At 37.4% G+C, this 25957-nt stretch overlaps 2 protein-coding genes across 3 annotated transcripts in view; one reads left to right on the top strand and one right to left on the bottom strand.

Annotated features, from left to right (window-relative positions):
- Positions 1–2359: 2359 nt before the first annotated feature.
- drc9 (dynein regulatory complex subunit 9) lies at positions 2360–8064 on the bottom strand. Its single transcript, XM_065265113.2, has 9 exons — positions 7681–8064; positions 6960–7102; positions 6578–6706; positions 6394–6475; positions 5776–5937; positions 5614–5688; positions 5250–5381; positions 5064–5165; positions 2360–4033 (listed from the first exon to the last, which is right to left on the bottom strand). The coding sequence occupies exons 1-9, from the start codon at positions 7945–7947 to the stop codon at positions 3932–3934; spliced, it is 1194 nt and encodes a 397-aa protein (XP_065121185.1). The 5' UTR covers positions 7948–8064; the 3' UTR covers positions 2360–3931.
- A 2061-nt stretch (positions 8065–10125) lies between these two features.
- hipk3b (homeodomain interacting protein kinase 3b) overlaps positions 10126–25957 on the top strand; it is a 57129-nt gene continuing 41297 nt past the window's right edge. For both annotated transcript variants that reach the window (XM_065265088.2, XM_065265087.2), the window contains exons 1-2: positions 10126–10471; positions 19033–20284. In XM_065265088.2, coding sequence (XP_065121160.1) covers positions 19035–20284 — 1250 coding nt within the window. In that variant the 5' untranslated portion in view covers positions 10126–10471; positions 19033–19034. The remainder of the gene's footprint in view (positions 10472–19032; positions 20285–25957) is intronic.

Below are 25957 nucleotides of genomic sequence, written 5' to 3'. Positions count from 1 at the left end.
TCATTAATGAGAGTTTATAGTGTCACACACCTTAAGGCACGCCACACTACTGATACACACACACATACACATACGCACACTGTACAACAGCTGGTGTGCTCAGTATGGGATACTGATACCAAATCTCTGCAAACAAGTGGTGGGACTGCATCATTTAACAAATGATCCTTAAACAATGCAAACACATATATTAAGCATTAGGGGCTCTCACAGGCTCCTTCACGCTTAATAGGCAGGCTTAATTCAGTGCTTATCATAGTAACATTTCCAGGTTATGTTCATCAGGCTTTAAGATAACAGACATGGAGCGTGAGCGCTATGTCAACAAGCTGCTAGTGCTCTTATCATTACGGCTTAGTGGCACCTTAATAGGGACAGTAAATGACCAGCGCTACTCCAGCATTGCATTGAAAGCCGGTAGAATATAGCAGAATAAAAAGCTTTGCCCTTCACGAATTTAAGAAAAAAAGAAACGTTGGCTACAGGTTAATTGTTTTTATTACATTTGCCGTTGAAGCTGTGACCTAGCAATTAAGACCTAACGGCCGCAGTGTTCACGCTGGAAGTCAAAGTGCCCACTTTCAATTTTCTGTTCAATTTTTTCATTTCTTCATTTATGGGAAAAATTGATAATCATTTAACTTCCAGCGTACAATTTGGTCCGCGTTCTTTACGTTTCATAAGCGAGAGGACATTGAAGAGTGAAGATCATGCATATGTTCGGCGTCTGGGGTCAGTTTCATCAAAAATAAACGAACGGAGCGGCAAGAAGGAGACCCGGAGACAGCGGCTCGTAAATTAGGAGTCCAGACCAGGGACAGCGTGACCCCAGAATCTGTCACCGAGAGGAACGGATGGCAAGAGGTGCAGATATATTCTGCTGAAGGCCTTGTTTAGGTTCTCACTGACCTTGTGCTTGTGTTTGAGGCTTGACACTTTTATTGATTAGCGAGGTTCTGCTCAAAAGACTTTTACAAACTCACTCTGGATGCCCAATCCCTCAAAATGAACGATAATATATTGAGGTTAATATCCTGTGCTGAGATCGTACGACTGACTGTAACATGACAATCATAGCGTAACACAGACATGCGGGAGTGAATTGAGGAAAAGGAAACTGAAATAATGAAGAGGTTCAATACAAGATCATATTTTGCTGGAAATCTTAAACAGTTCACATTATGCTTGTATACTAATGTACCCCTAAAAGTTGACAAAGTTAACCTGTAGCAGATAAACACAACATTGTATTTCTCTTTTGTGAAAATATGGAGATAGGCGCACTCGATTTGTTTGGTCTAATGCCACCTGCCACACACCAGCAAGTAACACATCATGCTTTGTGGCTGTTTTATAACTAAAGCCTATTGGCTGTTTTAAAAATGAAGGTCTTTCACACTGATGTCTGTGCTGTTTTGCAGGTGGGGGGTGGGTGGGGGTTACAGAGAGATGAAACAGAAGAGGGACAGATGGTTTTTGCTTCCTGCGGTCAGGAAACACGGGATCACTCATGAGTCACATGTTCCCATTAGAGCGCTCTGCCACACGCTTGGCATAACGCCATTCATTAACAGTTCGGCTTTGACAACAGCAGTCTATGATCTTCATGCATGAACTTTATAAACTGAGTGCAATCACGGTGAACTCTAGAATAGACTCTGAAAAACATATTATTAATCAAGGACTGGTTTTATTGTTACAATTAAACTGAAGTTAAAACATTGATGCTTTAAAACAGTTAAGGAGAAAAAGATGAGACCAAGCTTGTTGTGATTTGTAAAAACAATAAAAAAAAAATTATTAACTAGCGTAGTTGCTTATGCTTGTGAAATACTTGTAAAAGAGATTTTAAGAAAAAAAATCTGATAAATATCCTTGATAAACACTCTCTTATGCTGCATGTAAAGGAAGGAATTTCTTCTGTAATGTGGTATTTTTGCACCACCTAGAGGCAAACACAGCATACAGTCCCTGTAGACTCCTTTGCACTACAGACATGATTGATTACTAAGATTTTTGCATGCCAATAAAGTATTAAAATATATTTTAAATGTTATGGCATGGATTCTTCACTAGGAAATGTTAGAATAGCCCCCCCCCCCCCCCAAAAAAAAACAGGAAATTAATATTTGATGGACATTATAATAAAATTTTGAAATTGAATACACTATGTCTACTATAATTTAGTAAACATGGTACCAATGGCCTTTTTTGGTCCCTAAAGGGTCAAATGAATATGCATTTCCCCCTGTTTAATAGACATGTAAAAAATATATAAAGAGCGAATACAGAATTAGAGAAGTAAATTTTTGTGTGTGAACTGTTAAAAAGATTTGATTTTAAAATTTACTGCTTTACTCTCAGGAGCCTTTAACAGAAAATTACTGTTTTATGCTAATAAAAACTTGAAAACACATTTTCTTTTCACTTCTCTGTCATTTAAAGGGCACATTTCATTGATAAAAAATTACTTTTTTTGTGTATTTGGTATAATGGCCCTGATTGGCCAGCTAATCTGTACGTTATGATTGGCCTGAATACCTCTGAAGTCAGCCGGAAATGTGACGCTCGTTACCATGTTTGAAAGATTCGCTCACAATGCAATGCTAACAGGAGTTAACTTAAAGGCTGTGAGTCTGAAGCGGGAGGAATTATGATAATGTCTGTCTTTGAAGGGTCAAGACCGAGTCCATTGGTTTTCAAATACAATCAAGTCCGAGTCAAGACAGAGTCTTTGAGGAAGCAAGTCAAAGTTGAGACCGAGTCCTTTAGGAGTCGAAACCAAGTCGAGACCAAGACCATAAAAACATATTTTCATATTCATGATTTAATATCACCCCAGTTAATAATCAACTGTTAGGCCTATAGACTAAGCTAGATTTTAGGGAATTGTTTAGAGGAACAGTCTTAAAGGTGACATAGAATGATTGAACGGGGTATTTATCCTTGTTCTGTGATGTGACATGTAGACAAAAAAAATTTGTTTGGGTCTGTAATGCCTTAGAAACTTTCTAAAAACCTCTCTCAGATAGCTCTGTTAGGGTGGGGGATTTTAAACAAGTGGTTTTGCACCTATTTGGCTCCCTCTACTGGCTTAACTTGCAATCTCATTACTGATTGGCTTACTTTGCTGCCACTCAAAAAATGTAGCCAATTATTTTAAAGTGGAGGGGCAGTTAGATGCCTGTGATGTCATAAGCATCAGTTTTTCAGATTGGGCCGTTTTCTGGCTGACATTTCTAAAAGAGGAACTTCTATGAGACTGAGATGTTTAGCATGTCTAGCACTTTTTGTATGTTCGTGAATGCGGGTAGACTACCATTATTCAACAAAGACAAGGTAAAAATGGTTTTTCATTCTTTGTCCCCTTTAACGTCTTAATATGGACTATGCTTGTACTATCATTCATCTTCTGCTTATTTTTCTAGAGATAAATAAACGGCTCTGATGGCAGTATCTTTCCATTGCACCATGGGATGTCATTTTCAAATAATGCCCGTCAACATTGCATTTTATTATTATTGTTATGTGTTGTGTGATTTTTTTATATGAACATAAAAAAATGCGTTGGTCTTGAGGACTCAGTCTAAAATTATGAGTCCGAGACCGAGTCAAGACTGAGTCTTTGAAGGAACAAGTCCGAAAAAGCATAAATCGGTCTCAGACTCGAGTACTACATCACTACTGTCTACATCACCAATCCCAGGAAGTAAACTGTTGCCTAGAATCCATGTGTTTGTTGTAGTCCAAGAAAAGTCATTTACATACTTGCATCATCGTTTACTTTGGGGTTTGTACCTTTTGCATATTGTTAACATGTACTAATACACACTTACACACCAAAGGAAATGAAAAAGAGTGAATCAGACAATAGGGGCTCTTTAAATAATCCTTTGCTCTTTATATTGTATAGACAGCACGATCCCAGCAATCATTTCTTCTTCTTCTTGCCTTTTTTAGGCTTGGATTTATCAGTTTTCTTAGGAGAGCCAAGTCCCCTGCGCACAACAGTTCCCCGCCACCAGGACTGAATCTGAGAAGAGATACAAAACAAATATATCATGAAGCACACATGCCTATAGTCACACATATTAAACTGTTTACTAAACTAACCTGTTTATTAAATTGACATTTTTAAAATGTGTTTCCCAAACCGTTTGGCACTGCAAAGCTTAGAAGCCACACAACTAAATCTGCCTCACAGACAAGATTCTTATAATAAACTATATACAGTATAGTGTAGGCGTAACAGTTTACATTTCTTATGGTTTAGTGGTTAATATTTTCCACAGAGCCTCTTTTCCACACTTCTACTGCAAAAAAATTACCACACACAAACTAACATTCCAGACAAAAATTTACATTTTGTAAACTGCCAGTAATTATTTATTTAGCTCTTGCAGTATCCAGAGCTATGTCTAGATAGAGATCTAATACTAACTTTAAAACTATACTGACACATTCCTTTGAACACTACACCTCTTACAAAATGTGTCCAGGAAAATTTATATTCAGACTCTCAGATGATAGACTTTGGTAATTCTTCACCACACTGTTCTACAGTAAAAATAATAATACATAAATGCATTTTATTTCAGTTTTCATCATTACCCTTTAAAATAAAAAATAGATTTGGTTAGAGTGCCACCTACTGGTGAACAAATGTAACACTTTATATTGGTATTGTCTATCACAGGGGTCTCCAACCTTTTTGTGAGCAAGGGCTACCACAATGGACAAAACAATCTGGATGGTTACTTTTTGATATTGGCTACTCAAAACTTTTTTTTGGTTTACTTGTTGATTTTATTTGATTTTACTTGTTGATATGTTTTAGTATTGTTTAAAATGTTAACACACATAAACCAAGGCAAGCTGATATAAAAAATATAAATAAATATTTTCAATTGAGACTATTAATGGTGCTTTGGCGGGCACCTCACAGACTCTGTGCACCACACTGGAGACCCCTGAGTCTATATTGTATCTGTTCATATGTTATGAACTTGACTCATGAGTTTATTTGTCAATGTATCAGTATGTATGTGTAAGTGTGTGTTTACTTTAATCGCAGCATCTCTCTCCCTCTGCTCTGTCTCCAGCTGTACACGCATCTCTTCCTTCTGCCTCCTGTCTTCAATATTAACCTGCTGCATGTCTCTGCACTGTATATTCAACAAGTTATTTATAGTTTTTCATTAAACATTTAATATTAATTAATATATATTGATCATTTTTTATGTAATAACCTTCTTAGAGAGCTCGTGAAGTTGTGCCAGGTTGTTGGCTTTTTTGTTTCGTAAAGCAGTCAGCTCTTGCTCTTTTTTTTCCAAGTCTTTCTCGTATCGCATCGTCCAATTCTGCATCTGCTCATGTAAGCTCTTAAAGACACAGTCAAAATAATATTGATCATTAATGTTAAAAAAGACTAAAATAATACAGTAATCTTGGCCACAATTCACATAATGATGATTGTGCCCAACGTATTGCATATCTGCATTAAGTTTAGCCCAGACTGATTTATGCACATACAGACTGTGCACCATGGACACTGTTCAAAGTTTTTGTTTTGCACATACAAAGGTTTAAATCTAAACACTGTGCTCAACTCACTGCATGTTGACTTTTTAGGAAGTCCTCCAATTCCATGTATACCTTTTCTTCTTCCTCTCTTTTCTCCGCTGTCATCTGCAACCAAAGGAGGAAAACACGATTCACCTTAAAGTTTGGGCTTTATGTAAGTGTTCAAGAGATTGTGAAATGCAGATGACAAACCATGACTTCATCTTCCAGCTCTTTCTCTATGTGACTGTTGGTTTTCTGTCCCTGACAGACCAGTTGTTTGGCACAGCTCTTCACAAATGTCCTCTGACATTCTGTCCTCATCCTCATGTTTTCTACCTGGTGCCTCAGGTGAGCAATTGATTCCTTAAGTCTCTGGAGATAGAAAAGCCAGAGTATAGTTTTAAACCCAAAGAAATATTGTTTATATGACATATCTTCATCACTGTGTGGGTACATTTGCATAACCCCGCCCCCTGTCGTGCAAAGAAAGAAGGTGTCCTGCGGTAATGTCCTGGAGACGCTGTGCTTTGGAAGCTGATATTCCAAATATGGTAAGGATTGTAAGATTTACATCACAACGCACCGGATAGCTGGCCAATAAGAGCACACCACGCTTTTCATTGTTCGATGAGTTTTGTGTAAATCAATGTGTTTTAAATAGGTGGGACATAGAAGAGCAATAATATTGTACAGAATGTGAAAAATAATGTGTTTTTGAAAGCATAAACTGTGTAAAAACATTGCAAAATAATGTTTTTATTAGCAAAGTCATATGACTGCTTTAAATATTTTGCTTTGTGTGTATTGTAAAAGAATAGATGTTTTTACCTCACACTCCTCTGTTTTCTCCTTGGAGATATCCAGTAAGTGTTTTTGGAGAGTTTTGATCCTGATGCGACGTTCTTCATCTCTATAGTTTATGTACAGTACAGTATAATGTATGTTCATCATAGAAAGTTACATATTACAACAAAGTATATTTTGTAAATAATTTCTCAGTTCATGTTATGACCTCATTAAAATGTCGAGAAGTTGGGCTTTTATCTTCCTCTCCTCCTCCACCGCTGAAAACAAACTCTGAAAAGTGTTTTTCTCCCAAAGCTCGACTATTAACCCATTGATGACCTCTGAAACAAACTGCCTGTTGGAACATTTGCAAGCCATTGTATATTGAAATGATTTGTAAAACCACTTCAAACATTTTTCACCGTAAAGATTTTAGAAAGCATCAGCATATACATCAGTACTCTATTGATTTTCCTGTAATATAGATGGTACTGGTTAAATATTCATCCAAATTTGAACCACCATATTTGTTTGATGTGAATTTGTAAAGTGAAATGAAAAAAACTTACTATAAGTTATAATATCTTACATCTGGACTTAACTCATACCTGTCCCCCTGCACTTTGACTAGGTCGTCAGGAGTAAGTGGGCTTTCAAAGCGGAGTTGTTCCTGTGATCTGATATCAGACAATGTACTCCCATCCTTCAGTCCTTGTTGAGCTGTTTTCAGGTTGAACTTCCTAATACTTCGCTGCAAAATGAAAGAGAAAGACTGGATAAAGCACAACAGCAAGACTATTGGTTGTCTAGGGTTGTTGGTTACAAACTACAATCCTATTGTGTCCTTGATCCCATCTTAGGGTTACAGTTAACACGTGACCTTTGAAGAACCATCCATAACAATACTAGAACTTGAAGTCAAGTCGGGTCGGGTCAGTCTCACAAACCATTTAATTTATTTCAGCTTAAAGACAATACAATAAATATTATCATTACTTTTTATTTCAATACCTAACATTTTTATTCAAGCTTTTTTATTTTTATGTGTGATTACAGCAAAACAAATCTTAGAAAAAATACATTAGACAAAAACAAACAAAATAATAATAATAAATCTCTAGTAGATAACACAAGGGGAACTACATAGGGCACAAAAATCATTAAAACATAAATGTGATGTAGCAATGAGATGTACATCATACAACAACAGAACAGTTTCATCTGTAGATGTTAGAAATAAGTAGTTACATAACTTTATGAGTGAGTGAAAGCAGAAAGTTATATGGTTATATATATATGTTTTCTGAAGTGAGTATATAGGCTACTCACAGTGTCGGCTCCAGGTCGCATGATATTGTCTAAAACTGACAGCTGATCAGCGCAGTCCTGCAGCAAAGCACACGACCAAATAACATCTAAAGACATCATACTGATCACTATTAATAAACACACGTCAAAAAAGACAACTTTTTTAACCTTCAAAAAATCAACAAGTAGCTCAAGCTTTAGAGAAAAGACGCAAATCGTACTGTCATGACAACGACGCATGTGTTCGACCTCTAAACGTGGCATCGCAGACGGATCAGCGTCTGACATCAAAATACCGCGAGAGCTATGGTTAGAGTGTAATTTAACCAATGGTTTGTAGGTTACTACTGTACTTAAGTCTTTTTTTTATTCACCGTGTGAAAACCTCAGGAGACAAACGTGTATTGAACAGTGTTGACGTTACATTTGTTTCTCTGTGACAGGTCACGTGATCACAACACACGACATGGGTCATTCTAGCGTTCTCATTGCTATATTTCCGTCCAGTGAATTTATTCTTCACAATAATTATTGCTGAGTGCTGTGGAGTGTAACTGATTTTACTCATTAAATATTCTATACACTTGATCAATTCTTCTGTGTAATAATATATTAAAATACATAAATATAATATTATTAATAAATGTGCACTGATATTGTGTATTACATTTCATGTAATTATAAAATGTGATTTTTTTTGTATGTGTTGTATAAAAATCCACCACCAACACATCACATAATGACTAAAACCATGTTTTCCATAACATAGTATGTACTGCACATATCAAGCTCTCTGTGAATCAGCAGAGGGCAGCAGATGGCGAAATAAAATACGAGTTTTTCAAGTCTCCAAGTATGTCAGACTGAACTAGAGGAAACCAGAGTCCACCAGAGCAGCACGTGTGGTATCGACTGAGGTCAACACAGAACACTTGGGCCGTTTTTCAATCCGAAGGCTGCAGCCTCCGTAGGTCGCATATGCAGGCTGCATACGTCATCAAGCCTGATTTATTTTATTACATTCCCAAGTCATCAGCATATTACAACAATGTACGATTCACTAAGAATAATAGTCAATTTTATAATTGTTAATATTCAGAAATGCAACCTCCAGAGGCTGCAGCCTTCGGATTGAGAAACGGCGCCTCTGTAAAATAAAGCCCTCTTTTTTAATATTGCCTTTTTTTTACAACTTTCTTTAAACAATTAGGTTACACACATTTTACTAAACGGGATAAAAAAAATGTAATGTAAGGTTAAACATATAAAAATAGCCTACAAAGTAGGGTTTGCAATGAAGCTAAGCTATTAAAACTTTTATTTGCTGAACTACTAAATGTTAGTGGTATTAATTGATCATCAGCATCAATACCTAAATAAAAATATAATGCATTTCAACTGCCTGTTTACGAAACTGGTAGAAAAGTTGTCAAGCCAGCAGTTTATTTATGGAGGCTTTCACACCTGTTTGTCAAAGCAACTGAATCCAGGCCATTGCTTTCCCACATTTAGGACACAAACATTAAGAGCAGTTATATTACATTAAGAAATAATGCATGCAGACAGAATAACTATAAGTTAACAGTTTTGAGTGTGTATTAGTTTATCTATTTTACCCTTTCCATTGGGGGATTGAGAGACTAACAACCACTTTACCAGCTGCATGGTGTAGTGACTGAGCAAATGGTTTGAGTGTGATCTTATGCACATACTGTACAAACACAGCAGCCTTATGTCATCTGGCTGATACTTAAAGCAAATTGATTTACCTCACTGTAAAGTATTTAAGAGGTTGCAGCTGTTCTCTTTCTTTCAACTACTTTAACATTTTCAATATTATGTCAGAAACATGCTTTACACTACATTAAAATACAGTCTGATCCCGTCAAGATCTTGTATGTCATTGCATTTTACATTAAATTGTATTAAATTATAATTCACTTAACTCGAGTAACACTTTTGTATTGTAACTATGGTCACCATGGTAATTTCATCACGTCGCTGCCATCAAAGTCCCTGTCAGTAAAGTCACCGCACTTGACGGACATGTTTGCAATGTCTCCGGGCAGCTATTTCAGTCATACAAGACCAAGTCCGATCAACTTGAATGGATGAAGATATATATCTCTAAAGTCGTTAGCTAAGATCCCACTAAAACAACACATTTCCGACCCTTATATAAACTGCATATCAACACATCTGGTTTCTTACCCTTAAACTGTGTTACAACACTTCATTGCGCATGCGCGGTATGTACTACACGACACCACTGCACAGAGCACCTCCCCCAGAGAATCTCTAGTTTTTAACGATTGGCCCATTTTACTGAAAGGCGGGACTTCCTTCGCTGTACTACCGTTGCACTTTTTCCCGACTTTGGCATGTCGTTAATAAATATAGTCTTTGCTGTCATGTCGAAATCGAGTTGTTTTCTCGTCGCTCGATTGTTAAGGTCTGACTGCAGTGTCATAAGCAGCAGACATTCCTCCCGTAGCTGAAAGTGAGTGAGTGTGGAGGGACATGATAGCGACTGTCCGAGCTGCTCTTCCCCGCATACAGCATGGGCTCCACCGCCCAGATCAGCCACAGCAGAGCTCCAGCCCCGCCGCGATCCCCTGGACTTGTTTTTGTGTCGTAGATCGGTTGTGTCGTTGAGATGTTTGAAGTGTAAAATGTGGGATATTGTGCTATGGACTCGGGACAAGATGGCAGCAGTATGAGGCACACACATCTACATGCTGTGAGTTCACTTGAAGTGTGTAAAATGATCGAAGAAGACCTGGATTATATCTACTGTTACTTCGTGTGAAAGGTGAGACGTGGCTTTTTAACGGAAGTGATTCGTGAGCTTGTTTTGCTGTGGATAATGACCGAACTCTGGCTGTTTATGGATCAGTCAAACAGAAACACGGATCATCTTTTTCTTATGGCTCAAATTCACATGGGCTGCCTACACGTACAGTGCTTTTGGGGCATCACATGTGTACCTTTTAATGGTCTAAATATTAATGCAATAGGGTATACTCGACATACCTGAAGTGACTCCCTTAAAAATGCTTTCTATGTAGGGAACTCACTGCTTTGAAGACGAGGAAAATACAGATTAGTAAAATAGTAATGTAAAGTTAATTTCGATTCTCGTTTCTTCATCATGTAAAGTTACTTAAATCATTAATCTGTCTACTTGGAATGAGGATTTGACATTTTAACTTTAATTTATATAAGAATATATGATTAAAAGTGACACCATATGGTACCACTGCAGTATAGTTTTGTTTTGTTGTTACATAGTAGTTACTACAGTTATTATCATTCACTGAAAATATGTTAATTGATTCAAATTAGGGTATAAATGTGCCCATGATTTCCCACATAAACTGTCTAGATAGGCAGATAAGTAGGTTTGAGAAAACCTCTATGTAGTCTGTAAAATTCAAAGTTAGCTTATACTTTAAAATGTAAATATTATTTTATCTATAAATTATTATTCGCATTTACAAGTAATTAAATTAGGGTTATTAGCACTTAAAAGTTAAAGAACACTTCACAAGTTTGAGGAATAAAACGAATTTGTTTAAATTATGTGCTTTGTAACCAAATAGTTAACAAGCCTTCATGCTTAGTAGGTCAATAGTACATTCAAGTAGTTCATTAAAAACTATTTTATCTTTTTTCTAATGAAAAATCCAGATAAGACCAGCAAAAGCTGGTAGCTGCTTTAAGGTGGCAGTAGCTGGTTTAAGCTGGTCCTTCCAGCTACACCAGCTTAAAAAGTGACCAAAACACAGCAAGACCAGCTTGCTAAACCAGCAAAACCAAGCTGGGAGACCAGCTCACCAACTTATTCTGGATTTTTCAGTAGGGTTATACTGTCATATAATAGTTTTTTTAGATCATGCACTATATATTAATACAGAATTTTGCATATGTACTAACTGGTTCACAGTCCACAATTTGTCTAAATAAAGCTCAGTGAAAGTCAAACACATATTGAGATGACATGCATCTGCTGTTGGATAGGTCAAGTGTTAAATAAAAATAGACTTCTTTACTATGCATGAGAAACCCCATGTGTCTGGCGTGTTAACACCACCCATAGTGCATTGCCAGGTGCCTTTGGGTTGTTTAAAAGAAATGCAGAAGCCACCGCGTCGGTTGTTTTGATTGTGGAAATGAGTTTGAAGGCAACAGGTTTATAATCGCCACCATGGTTTTTGAAAGCGACCCCAGAAGCAAACTAACTAACTGGTTGTATGTTTCTTATTGTTCGGTGGGTTTAAGTCTGACCGGATCTGTGTTTTCAACAGCATGGCTTTGCTTTTTCTGAAGAATGAGCTCATTTAGTGCTATGGGCAGTTCAATAGAGAAAGTCACACGATAGCCTGGCTGCCATTTGAGTATTGCTAAGTGTACTGCTACAGCCCGTATTACTCACTGCGGTGGGACTGACTCGAGACTAAAATAGACCTGACTACAGTGAATGCTATGATCCCATTGAATTTACATTTTAAGGGACGCCACAGAAATGACCTTCTTTGTTTTTGCGTCCCGGGGCAGTTGGCACCTTCTATGATTCTGTGAAAACATGCAAATTGAAACTTGTTTGTTTCGAAAACGGTCCTGCGTGTGATTCTGATCACCAACTACTTTATGATCCTTGTTAACAGATTCAGCTCTTCCTCCCTTTATGAGAGATTGTTACAACAAATGTGTTACTTTTTGACTGCTTAAATCTGACATTGAAACTTTAAATTAGTAAAAAAATAAACTTCAGCACACATGTAGGCCTATACGTTATGGACCCAACAGAATGACACCTTAAATTATGTTGAGTAAGCATTTTGTAATGGTGTATGTAGTCATGCCTGACAACCAGAGTATCATAGTGCTTTATGGGTAATGCTGAGGGTTGGGCGCTTTTGATTTTATCGATCGGTATATGTAACACGTGACCTCCCTAAGTCACTACGCATTTACGTTAGGTCGCGCTGGACCGCGGACCTAGACGAAAAGTTGTGGTTTAAAAGTAGGGATGTGACGAAATCTCGTGCGACGAGATCTCGCGAGATTAAATGTGTATCGCGAGATTAAGTGTGTCTCGCGAGATTTCTTGTGTAGGTGAAATTCTGGCCGTTTCTCAAATAAAAGACTGCATCCTTCGGAGGTCGCATTTTTAAACTGCATTTACTTAATAAAGACTGTCTTTTTAGAGACTACTAACAATTATAAAGTTTACTAATAATTTAGTTAATCGCAAATTGTTGTAATATGCTCACGACTTGCGAATGTGATGCTTAGTTAATGATCTGAAATAAACCTTATGACGTATGCAGCCTGCATTTGCGACCTCCGGAGGAGGCAGTTGCAGGCGCCTTTTTTAAATGATATTCTATGGGCATGGAGCGTTTATGGCAGTTGCAGGCGCCTTTTTTAAATAATATTCTATGGGCATGGAGCGTTTGTGCGCTGTTTATGCGCGCTGAGCGCCTTGCGGTTTTTGCCGGCGGCCGCAGCACGCGCCTTTGAAGGAGCGCTGAGAGCGGAGAAGCGCCCGACGTCATTCGCGTCTTTCCATTGTCCACTCAAATGAGGGGAGATGCGGGCCTTACGTTGTGGTGATGAGGGAAGTTTACAGTTGCTTTGAAGAACCGGACTCCACTCGCTCACTCTCTCCTGCGTGTTTGTGCACCTCTCACCCTCAAACAAGGTCAGAGCAAGCGTCCTCTTTTTAAAGTTTCTGCTAATATGACAGTTAACAGCAAAAGAGCGCACGCTTTAATATTTGATTGACAAGACAGCTGACTAGGTGGTTGCCTAGCAATATTAAAAGCCGCGTCGACACGCACTGCTCTTTTTTTAAAAAGACAGTGCATCGCGCCTTGCGTTTCCAAGCGTTTAAAGCGTGGTTGGTATAATTAGCCTCTTATAGTGCATGCATTATATTCTGTCTTTTACTGCATTTGCTTTTTTGTTTGGGTTTCCAATAATGTTTGTTTGGGAGCTCGTATAAAGTCTGAGACGTGTTGTGTTTGTCTGTTGTCAGTGTCAGATGTGAAGTCTCAGCAGATTAAACCATCACAGAGTTTACATGATTTAATGTCTGCATGTTCATTTCTATTGTAAAGAAATGGACGTATATTAAATATTCAAATGGATTTAAACATTGTTTGGCTAAAAAATAAGCGTTTTTCTCCGTCTAAAGTGAAAGTGAAAGTGAAGATAGCATCCGAGAGACGAGTCTACTATCGCCCCCTGCAGACATTTGTTATAATATATACATAATGCTTTTTATTTATAGACCACAAATGTAATGTGTTTATTAATGTAATGTTGTTTAATGTAACTTGGTTTTAATACTTTATTTGAACCAATTATTATTGCATCTTCGTTATTATGTAATTTTAAAGGCTACTGCTTACTTGGGTCTATTTTTATTACCCAAAAATAACAAATTACTTCATTATCAGTTAGTAAAATAATTGTTAGGGGCAGTCCTTGATTAGTTAAAACATTTAAAAATAACATGATTTCAGTTTCTTATTTATTTATTTTATCATCGAGGGCTTCTTAAAAAGTGTAAAAATATCGTCTCGTCTCGTTCTCGTGAACCCAATCTCGTGTCTCGTCTCGTTTTGTGGATTAAGTGTCTCGTCACACCCCTATTTAAAAGTGTATATTTTGTATTTTTCTTGTCAAAAATGACAATCGTATTGCTAGAGAAGACCCTTATGCCTCGTTTGGGATCGTTTATAGACCTTTGAAACTCCGTTGAAAAAAACTGTTAAGTGTTGAGTTAAGTATTAAGTGTTGGGCTCTATTAAAGTCCATTAAAATGAGAAAAATCCTGCAATGTTTTCCTCAAAAAACATAATTTCTTCTGGACTGAACAAAAAAAGACATCAACATTTTGGATGACATGGTGGTGAATAAATTATCTGGATTTTTATTTTAAGAAAATTGAATATTCCTTTAATGCATCTAGCACTATGAAAATCCAAGTATCTGATCGGGACTTGGTATTGTCCAATCCTTAAAACGAATCATTCTCTCTAGTTTACCATAACCAAACCTTTTACAGTGTTGTCAACAGATCGGTGATTAAACTCTCTCGTTGCCAGCATCACAAATACCATCCTATTCTCTGTGAATCATGAAACCACATTATTCATAGGGTTTACCAAGGGATTTCCAAAGGTTTACACTGGCTTTGTAAACGCAGACAGGGAAATTCAGGATAATTTTGATATAAACAGACACAAGGAGAGGAACAAAGTACCTAGGGCTCCGCAATATTGAAGAAAAATATTGGTGTCAGTATAACTGCAATAACTTGCTTAAAATGCAATATTACTACTATGCAATATTATAATGCTTAAGTTTGTCAAAATCTATTTAAATTATTATAAAGCATATTTAAAAACTGAACGTTGTTTCTCAGTCAAATTTGACTGAGAAATACTGATAATTTTTCTTAATGTATATATTTCTCAGCCCTATCACATGTCATTGTCTCCTGACCTTATGTTTTTCCAAAGAATTAGTTTACTGTTATTGTGGAATGTTGTCATGTGCTTTTGCCTTTTTCTTGAAAACAGGGAACTTTTGTTGAATATGACTTCCGTTCCTTGTGTTTTCCCCTGTGTGTTTCTTATTTTAGAAAAATCAAGTTTTGGTTTCTCACATAAACATCAAAAGGCGTTTAGCATCTAATGTGACCGGGACAAACTGCACTTAACCTTAAAAGTGAAGAACATTTGTAAAGATCCCAAGTAACTCAGGAATTTACTGATAAATAAGACTAAAGTTGCCTTGGAAAGGATTTCACTGCAAAAACAGGTCAAAGGCCTTAACTTTGTTAGTATGCCATTCAAGTCAACATGTGATTAAAATTGACTCTGGTTTGCCCCATTAATAGACATTCCTCCTAGTCTTACATTAAATCCATTAGTGCGTTTTATTAGAAAGAACTAAATGTTTTCCTTCATGATTTGACAAATAAAATTCTTCTATAACAACATTCCTTTTTACTTTACTCTCCAAAAAAAATCATATAGAGATTGTTTTTTGTTAAAATTAACTTCCATTACAATGTCAGGGCTCAACAATAAGGATAACCTGATGGCCGGTGGCTTCACTCTAAGTTCTGCTGGGTTGTTTTAACACAATGCTTGGTAATATTGGACCACGCCAATGTTGGGTTGAAAATAAACCTATGCTGGGTTGTTGATAACCCAACCATGAGTTGAAACATCCCAGCATAACTTTGTTTAATAACCCAACACGTGTTCTGTTCAAAATTTACCCAGCATTGGATTAAAGAATTAGAGTAGCGTAAGCGATGTTTCTGTCAACTGGGCCGATTGGGCCACTTCTGCACTTTCATGAAAGTTCATCATTTGCACGTGTTTTTAGGCTTTGGAAATTTAAATGCTTAATAAAAGAAGACTCGAAACTGATTTGTGTGTGTACATCTGAAGCGTGAGCCCGGAAAGCCACATCTCAAGACAGTGTGCGTATACACGCGAATGGTTAAGACAGCGAGTTCTTACATTTTCTTGCACTTGAGCGGACGTAGTTACAAAATGATCTCCATTAATTTCCCCCTTGGATCAAGTAGAAAAAATCTTGGTGTTTATCCCTGAACAAAGACACAAGTCCCACTCCTCCTGTTTTGTCACACATTTGGGTTTGATCAGAAATTGGAAATATTACACAAGTAAAATATGTTAGGTGTTTCCAGCAGAAAATTTGTTAGTTAAGGTTGTAGGGTTGGGCGGGGCAGAGGGCGTGGCAATCAAAGGGGCGGGGCGTATGCGTCATGATGAAAATTATATATTTTTTTAAAACACTCAAATAAAACTTAATTTTGAAGAAACTGTGACAGAAAATAAACACACACACAGATTATTAAGGAATTAAATGCTTTTAAAAGATACCTCTAATGGGAATAGCTGGCATTGAGAAGCGTGTACGCGCTATTCTCTGAGATGCACTTGGCGGCCTTTTGTGCAACCAGCAATTTTTTTTTTATTGGATGACCTAGTTAAGGCGGTAGGGTTTCCAAGCTTAGGCGGGCCCCCTGAACCATTTTTATGCACACAAGGGGAACCTAGATATTAGAATATATTCGGATACATTGCATGATATTCGATATCCGTTCGAATATCATTTTTCTCAAAAGTGACAGCCCTAGATTGAACCTAAGGTCATTTATTTTGATGTTGATAAACAAAGGTAGTTGTTTTCTTCGATGAGAAACATAAACTTTTCATGGTACTCAAAAACAATAAATGAATCGTTGTATTCTGTATCTTGCAGGAACAGCTGAGGTCTTTCCTAGTCAGTTTCAGTATGGAAATCTTTTAGATTACAATCAGTTCAACATTTATTTAATAAAAATATGTATTGAAATAACAGTGACTTGTTTATGTACTTTCTGTGGCATACTTCGGTGACAATAACGTCCTTCATAAAAAAATTCTTATCATTAAATTTCTTTCTATTTACTTAATTTAAAATGAAAACACAGGTAGCTTATTTAAATTGCTTCAAAGATTACTGTTGTATTACCAATATACTTTCATACCATTTTCTTTTTAAGAAAAAAAACAAAATATTCTTTTAATAATAAATAAATGGTCTTTTTACCTATAAAGCTGCTTTGTGACAATGCAAAACTGTGAAAAGCACAACAGAAATAAGTTAATGAATTAAAATAATAAGTTATAAGTTAAGAAAATGAATAAAAAAGGTTACAGCAAACAGATGCAGTTTTCAGATGTCTTTGTTTGAAACTCCCTGTTAGTTTCAATATGTTGTAGTTGTTGTCTTTGTCCTTCTTATCTTGATAGGCCTCTGTTGCACGCTAGGTAAAGTTGCTCTGAGTTTCTAAATCTTTAGTCGGACAAGTCTCAACATATGTGCAGGATATCAGCCAATGTAATTGTGAATGTGAAATTGGCAGCCTTTTCTTAAAATTACCGTCATGCGTTGACCTGTTGCAAGAAGCTCTTAGATCGAGCACTCTCTTGTCTTGTTTCTGATTGTAACAGTTTTGTTCTGGTACACACATTTAAAGGTGGTTATCACTGTAAAGAAAATGATGAACATTTTTGCTAAACTGTCTTTAAGACTTAAGTCTTTCTAGTAACCATAATATGATGGAGGAGAATTGATTCTTTTGACTTTGGCTAAAATGAATCCAGCTAGGAATGTTCTGGCATTCATCCATACCACCATAGCTTTGTGCTAATAAGTTATTCTTAGGTAAGCACAAGTAGCATTTTCTTTAGAAACATCAAAAATGAAAAGGTTATAAAGCTTAGTTGTTAAAATCCACCTTGAAGTTAACTTGTAATATTTGAATAATATTTTGGCTATTTTACGTTTTCTTCATTAGATTATAGAAGTCTTAACTAGTAATGGATAAGTAATGAATACCGAAATCCCTCTGGTGTCTCCAACTTTAACCCCAAGCAGTAACGTTCACTTTAACAGCTGTTGCCTAGAGACCTGAAGAGTGGATTCATGAAAACTGATATGAAAAGGTCATTTGAACCTATGAGCGGTTAGCTGTTTCACTTTACGACATTAATGGGAGGACGGTTGGTGAGTGTTGGAGGGAACACGTTGACCTTCTGCCGCAGTATGTCATTATCCATACCTCTCGTCTGGAGCTCAAGGCAACCTGCTGTTTGCACACTACTGTGTAGGGTTAGAGGTCAAGAGTGATGTCAGCGTGATGATGCAAGCGGTTGCACGCAGGAGGTTCAGTGATGCGTAATCAGTTGTTTACTTCATGGACACTGGTGATATCACATTGCCTGTAAATACATTTTAGTTTTGTAAACAATTATGATTTGAACTACAGGACATTTTAATTTACCTGTGACATGTCTGTTATCAATCAATCACCAACAATACTTTGAGGCACACCAAAAAGTGTGAACTGCTTAAAATGAAAATGTATGCATGTTTTATTGTTAATAATGATACATTTGGTTAATATTCTACATGTGCTTAGGCATGAGCAGGTACATCAAACACTACTATAGTGCAAAAACTAGCAATGTTTTATTCACATACATGTAGACATGTAGCTCTGGTTGGATTATTACATTGCTCTTTTGTACATTGCAAAACAGTCTCAATCAATGGCCTTTGACCAACCAGTTAATGGAGACTTGCTAGAGTAATTGCAGTCCCATGTAAGACATTTCACACCACATTGTTTCAGATTATTGAATAAAAATCTTTTCATCTCATTGGCACAGCAAGTATTACAATGTCATATAAAAAAGAAGCATAAAAATGTCTGCAAGGCTCGAGCCGAGCAATTTGGAAAATCATCTCTTTCTCTGTTTTTTTCCACAGGTATGGCCTCACAAGTTTTGGTCTACCCACCAAATGTTTTTCAAACTCAGACAAGTGCCTTTTGTAGTGTGAAGAAACTTAAAGTCGAGCCCAGAAACTGTGTTTACCATGAGAGGGCCTACCCACAGACTTACTTGAATGGTAGAACCCTTGGCATTGCGTACCCGACGAAACTTACTGCTTCGTTCAAGACTCGAGATTTCGTGGTCGGCAGAAACCGAGAGCAGGATTTTACGTTGCAGACGGCCGCTGTACGAGGCGTGCGGCGACAGCATACCACCGCACAGGCACCACAGCAGAAAGAGGGCGTGTCCTCTCAGGGCAAGTGGGCAGGGCAACAGGATAAAGGAAGTGTTTGCCGCAGTGGAGCTACAGGGGCAGCCGGAAGGGGTTGGGGAGAGGGAAGCGACAGTCAAGAAGGGGGAGGAGGAGGTGAAGAAAAGGGGGGTGGAGGTGAGGAAGAGGGTGACGGTGAAGATTGTGGAGGTTTTAACTTGCGAGACTGCTCCAACAGATGCGGGCAGAAACGTAAGAGCGAGGAGCTTGAGAACTTGGGGAGCGCCATGCAGATTGTGGAGGACCCATCAATGTTGCCTGCGATGTTGCAATCGAACGTGGGAAACCCGCCGGCTGCTGTCCCGGCTGCAGGCGGAGGGACTGCGAAGCAAACAGGAGGTTCTGGAAGTGGGGATGGTGACTACCAGCTGGTGCAACACGAGCTGCTCTGCTCGTTGAAGAACACCTATGAGGTTTTAGACTTCCTGGGCCGCGGTACCTTCGGTCAGGTCGTGAAATGTTGGAAACGGGGCACCAATGACATAGTGGCGGTAAAGATCCTGAAGAATCACCCATCGTACGCTCGGCAGGGCCAGATCGAGGTGGGCATCTTGGCCCGCCTCAGTGGCGAGAACGCAGACGAGCACAATCTGGTACGAGCTTTCGAGTGTTTTCAGCACCGCAGCCACACTTGTCTCGTGTTTGAGATGCTGGAGCAGAACCTGTACGACTTCCTAAAGCAAAACAAATTCAGCCCTTTACCTCTGAAGGTCATCCGCCCCATACTTCAGCAGGTGGCTGCGGCGCTGAAAAAGTTGAAGTCCATGGGATTGATTCATGCTGACCTGAAGCCTGAGAACATCATGTTGGTGGACCCGGTACGGCAACCCTACAAGGTTAAAGTCATAGACTTTGGCTCAGCAAGTCACGTCTCTAAAGCAGTCTGCTCTACGTACCTTCAGTCACGGTACTACAGGTATGTACAAATAAACCAGTTATTTGGTCATTAACCTCTTTGGGTTTTGTAGCTGTATTGGCAGTTGAATTGGCCAGGCCAGTCAGTGTGTCGCCCAGTCGCAAAACTGGAAGTTGAGTCAATATTGTTTACTTTGAATCACATGCTTAAATGACTTAAAACTGTTTTAAATCATTTATTCAGCTATTGCAGATGTGCTTGTGGTGTTAAAGTCAGGAAGTGCCGCTGGGGTAGAACAATGTATCCCTTGTGTTATAAAGCTACTCTGACCCTGTAGACGTGTTTGACCCAGCAGTCTTAACTGGTGGTGGGGGGTGATTATTCTTGTCTCAATGCTGTGGGAAAGGAAATGGATTTGGGATTTGGAGTGAAAATGACTGATATTTGAGTTCCTAACAGTGATTCATGATTGTGTATTTACAGAAATAACTTCCTGATTTTTTTTTAATTTGGGTTACTTTTGTTAATGTTACGAAAAAGAAATAAAGACTTCAAATCAGATCAGTGTTGTCACGATACTGGAATGTTTAACTTCGGTACTATACCTGGGAAAATATTGGTATTCGATACAGTTACCACAGGGAGGTATCTGCCACAGCATTAAAGGAATAGTCTACCCATTTGCCATATTAAACTATGTTATTACCTCAACCTAGATGAATTAATACATACCTATCTATTTTCAATGCGTGCACTGTACAGCGTGTTGTGAATGTGTTAGCATTTAGCCTAGCCCCATTCATTCCTATGGTACCAAAAAAAAGTTTTATTTTGTGGCGCCATACTTACTGGTATAACTCCTCATGTAACAGTCTTTAAATAGGGAAAACACGGAAGTGTTTGGTGGCTTCCCTGTTTGGTACCATAGGAATGAATGGGTCTAGGCTAAATGCTAACACATTCACGACGCGCTGTAAAGTGCACGCATTGAAAAAAGATAGATATGTATTAATTCGTCTAAGTTGAGGTAATAACATAGTTTAATATGGCAAAAGGGTAGACTATTCCTTTAAGGCCTTAAACTTTTATTTTAAGACAAATATAATCAGGCAGGATTTTTTTTTTTCATTTTTAAATTTTTAACATGACTACAGGGTTATTGCCGATTTATTCTCCTCAGCTCCCTGTCTGATGCCATAACAGAAATGGTCCTATCACACTTTAGGAACTATTTTTGTTTTTCTTCAGGCGTTTTAAATTAACTAATTTAGTTAATGGTAATTGTCAATTTGTTAAAATGTTTACAATAAAATCGACTCTAAAATAATTGTTAATGTAATGTTTCAACATTTCAACATTTTCTATTACATTTACTAATTAAAATAGATTGATAAACAGATGATTTTATCAAAATTTTTTAGTAAACCAACTTTTTAAAGGCAAAGATGTCAAAGAGTATTTATTAATTACAATTAATCCAAACTTAAATATGAAATAAAATAGTGTACCTTACACTATACTTACAACTACTGTTTACCATTTAATTTTTGTTCACAAGTTACAGAAACCGATTATGTGACTCTTATGGAAAATTAAGACCAGTGTAAGTGTGAAGAGCTCAGCGCCCACTTTCACACAGTTATTGTTTATATAATAAAGCAACACACATCTGACCTACAGACTAAGCACTGGCATTACACTACTGAGCAATAGCAAGCACTTCTTTTTTTTTCTCTTTACCGAGATCCACATAAAAAATACTTAATTAAAAAATAAATGCTCTTGTTGTAATGCAGGCTCATGCAAAGCATGCTGGGAACTGGAAATCCACCTCAACCAACCGTGTTGATTTAACGTTAAACTAAAGTTAATTTGCAGTGCCAGACTGTTTCTTGGCTTACTTTAGTGAATGCCATAAAACTCATCGCAACCCCCAAAAGTTGCAATTATTTGCAGTGTTCGCTTAAATGATGCTGTTGTTTTGAAATTATTGTTATAAACACAAATTTTAAGTTAGCTAAGTTCTTTGACTCATTTTATTTGAGTTTGTGGAACTCAAAATGCTGAACTCGTTTAACTTGTGAAAAGTTTATTAAATTATTATTTTAAAATGAGGTCATTTGTACTGTTTGGGATTCAAGTTTAGAATAATATGATAATATGTTTAAGTATCTAGTAATATATCAATTTGATGAATGTGAAATAAAAAAAATTAATTGAGTTCTCTTCTCTCAGTAATCAGTGATTTATAACATACATGATAACCATCTCAAAAAGCCAGTTATTTGACTGGACGAGTCAAGCTTGACTGTGCATTAGTTGAGTAGTGTAATAATGCTAAGTGCTGTTTTGCTTGTCAACCATAAACAAGTAAACTCACATTTGCTATGTGCCCAACAAGCATCCCTTTTTTGAGGTCCCCCTCTGTATTAATGCATTACTCCATGTAGCTTTTCTCTTAGCCAGGCACAGGTAATATCTCACGAATACATAGATGGATGAATACAGTAGATGTATTGTGGTGTTGCAAAGTCTTTGTGCCCTTAGGGTGTTCATTTTCTCTGCTCCAGATTAATTTATCAGATTGAATTCATGTTTAATGCTTCTGTGGAGTTAAACACGATCACCTGTCCATCCCTGTCATTTTTTTTCACTAGAAAGTTTCACTAATCATGAATGACTGGAGATGGAAATTCATTGGTCTAAAGGTTGCGACCTCTGAAGGATGCAGTCTTTTATTTGAGAAACGGCCAGCATTTCACCTCCACAAGAAATCTCGCGAGACACATTTAATCTCGTCGCATGAGATCTCGTCACACCCCTGCTATCAACTTGTCTATCCCTGTCAAATTTTTTTTCTCACTAGAAAGTTTCACTAATCATGAATGACTGGAGATGGAAATTCATTGCTCTGAAGGTGTGGGAAGTGTAAATCTTGATCGTTTCTTGGCAGACTTACAGAAAGGTCCACACAGGGATCTTCAACTTAGTCGCTGGCTGGAGAAAAATGGCAAAACTTGTTAAAACGTGTTAAGTGGTGCTCAATGTACTACAGTTTTATTGGTAGCTAAAAGACATTATTGACTTCTCTTTGGATTCTACAGGGCTTGCTGTGGATTTCTTAAAGCCAGCGTTTGTGTACAGATCGGTTCATCTTCAGATTATAACTCTCTACTGTTGGATTGGACATGACTTTGCAATGTCAGGCCTAAAGTTCTGCAGTTGTTCATACAACAGATGCTTTCAATGGCCATTTTATTCTTGGGTCTGGTGTGGTTTATTGTTTTACAGTAATTACATCTTACTTGATTGAACTAATTCATATCAAACTTGCGATCGCTCTTAATATTTGAGGATCCATCTTTCTGTAACTTCCATAACGGAGAGAAGTTCACATGAAGGCGATCAGGAACATCCCAGTTTTGTTTTTTGGCCGCTCTAGGGAGAGTACTGTCAAACTCACAGCGGGGGCTGAGCGCTGAAGACCGCCACCTAAAATTAGCTCGTGGGAGGACGGCCAACTCCGTTTGACTTCTATAGATGGTGAAGTACGCTGGCAGTCAAAGTGAAATAAGGCAGAGCAAAATGCTAGAGATCACTTTAGCGCTCATTCAAGGTCACTGTCTTCCACTGTCAGCTGTTTTGTTGCTTTTAGACGAGGGAATGCAGATCGCTTCTAGTTTATAATAGGGTGCGCTACAAAAATCCCTAATGCTTTTTTGTGTTAAACCACAATGTATAGGGCTATATGAAGTAGTTCACCTAATCAAATATCTAAATTTTGAATCATAATGTTCTAGCTTGACTTTCTTGTGTCGAATGCTAAAGAAGATATTTTGAAGAATGTATGAGGTGTTTTTCATATAATGGTGGCTAATAGGAAGGGGGGTTATTTCATGCATTTTAACACATTAACACTTTTAAAGAGTTGAATTCCTCATGCTAAACATAGGCAAAGTGTCAAAAAAGCATTTGGAGATTATTTCCGTGCCACATGCACTTCATCAGGGTTAGTGCAAGTTCCTAATAGATTTTTTTTTTTTTTTGAGCATAAGCTATTCATACATAACAACTTTGCTTTATTTCTTTTATGGGCAATTTCAGTGCAGAAAGTACAGTGGAAGTCCTTATATGGGCACTTTAACCGGAATGGCACACGCACAGCAATCAAGAAGAAATGTGGTGGTGTTTGTGAGGGGAAATTTAAGCAGGGCTCCAGACTGCCCCCAAATGGTGGCATTTTGCCCCTAAAATTTGAGAGTGTGCCACTAAATTTTACATCCAGTCACACATGTGCAACCAGTAAATTTGACCTTTTTTTCCAAAAGTGCACAATAAAACGTGACACTGAATTTGAAACAGCACATTGTACTTTCTGCATCTATCAGCAAGTATTTATTAGTAATACAGTGGAAATTAGTAGACATGTGAATATTTGGTTAGCATGTTGATTTAAGGTGTGTGTGCCCCTAAATTTTCTGGTTGCGCCCCTAAAATTTTCAGTTGGGGGCCACTGTGCTCCCAGTGAAAAAAGTTAGTCTGGAGCCCTGTTAGGCTTATTCAGTTTCCCAAAGAACCCAACCTTTCTTCATCAAAGTTGTTTAAAACAGCTTAGCATCTATTTGCAGAATTGCCAACATCCTTAGTACGCCCTCTGTGAAGCCTAATGTGCAAACAGTACTGTTGTTTAAGACGCAGGTTTCTTTTGACGTCGTCTAATGCGATGTTGTTTTGTCTCGAGCAACTTTGCAAACGACAGCATGCCACAGATGTGAAAACAACAAAATACAGATTGTGGATATGAAGTCCTAAACCGCCATTGTTTACAAGAAACATCTCACCAAGTTTACCAGGATTTTGATACTGATGTGTGAATGATGTCTTACTGGTAAAAAAGACGTAACGTCACTGTGTGTGTGTTTGTGCTGGTAAATTATGGTCAGTTCATTCTGGTAAATTCATGGTAATTTAAAAAGTGAAAGAGGCTAACGTCTTATTGCTCGAGGGGGTCGGCTTTGTTCAGAAATAATTGCTACCGCTGATCTGTATTTTATAAATCTGATAAAACTAAAGATTTGTTGTATATATGAAGGATGTAATACTACTCTATAGGTAAACAAGATTAACATGACATTAGCAGTAACAGCGTGTGATATGTGAGCCTTACTTTAATGTTTATTTGGCTTAGGGGGTTATTAAGTCCATGCATTTTTTCTTAAATTAAGAAGCGACACGATTATTATTTTGCTTATGTAACTATAGAGTAAACAAACAAATAACTTGATCTGCTGTTTACGAGGAACCACATTTAGCTGCAACCCCCCTAGAATTTGTCAAGTCATTGTGATGGTCAACACAAGGCTACATTTTTGTTGTCTAACCATTAAATTCTGTTTTGTTCCTCACACAAAGCTATTGTGTGTTTGTATGTATGTGTGTGTGTGTGTCATGAATGGCCATGGACTTTGTGTACTGTTTGAGTTGGAAAGTCATCAATCCGCATCAATCATTTATCAGCTGTAGTGTTGACAACATGATGCACAGAAAGGCAATCAAATTATGGCTTGTGTCTACTAAAGTCAACTTAAATATTCTGTTGTCATATTTACTGGTTTATTTAATTTCTGACATCAAATGTATTTGGTTCTCTGTTAAGTAGTTTATTCTTAAATTCAATTTATTGGATCCTTTAAAAATAAAATTTTTAAATCCATAAAAACGAAACACCCTGAA

The sequence above is a fragment of the Paramisgurnus dabryanus genome, chromosome 9 (assembly GCF_030506205.2).
Source record: "Paramisgurnus dabryanus chromosome 9, PD_genome_1.1, whole genome shotgun sequence".
Taxonomy (NCBI): Eukaryota; Metazoa; Chordata; class Actinopteri; order Cypriniformes; family Cobitidae; genus Paramisgurnus; species Paramisgurnus dabryanus.
Note: the sequence above shows the minus strand (reverse complement) of the source record. Positions and strands in the feature narration are given on the sequence as shown.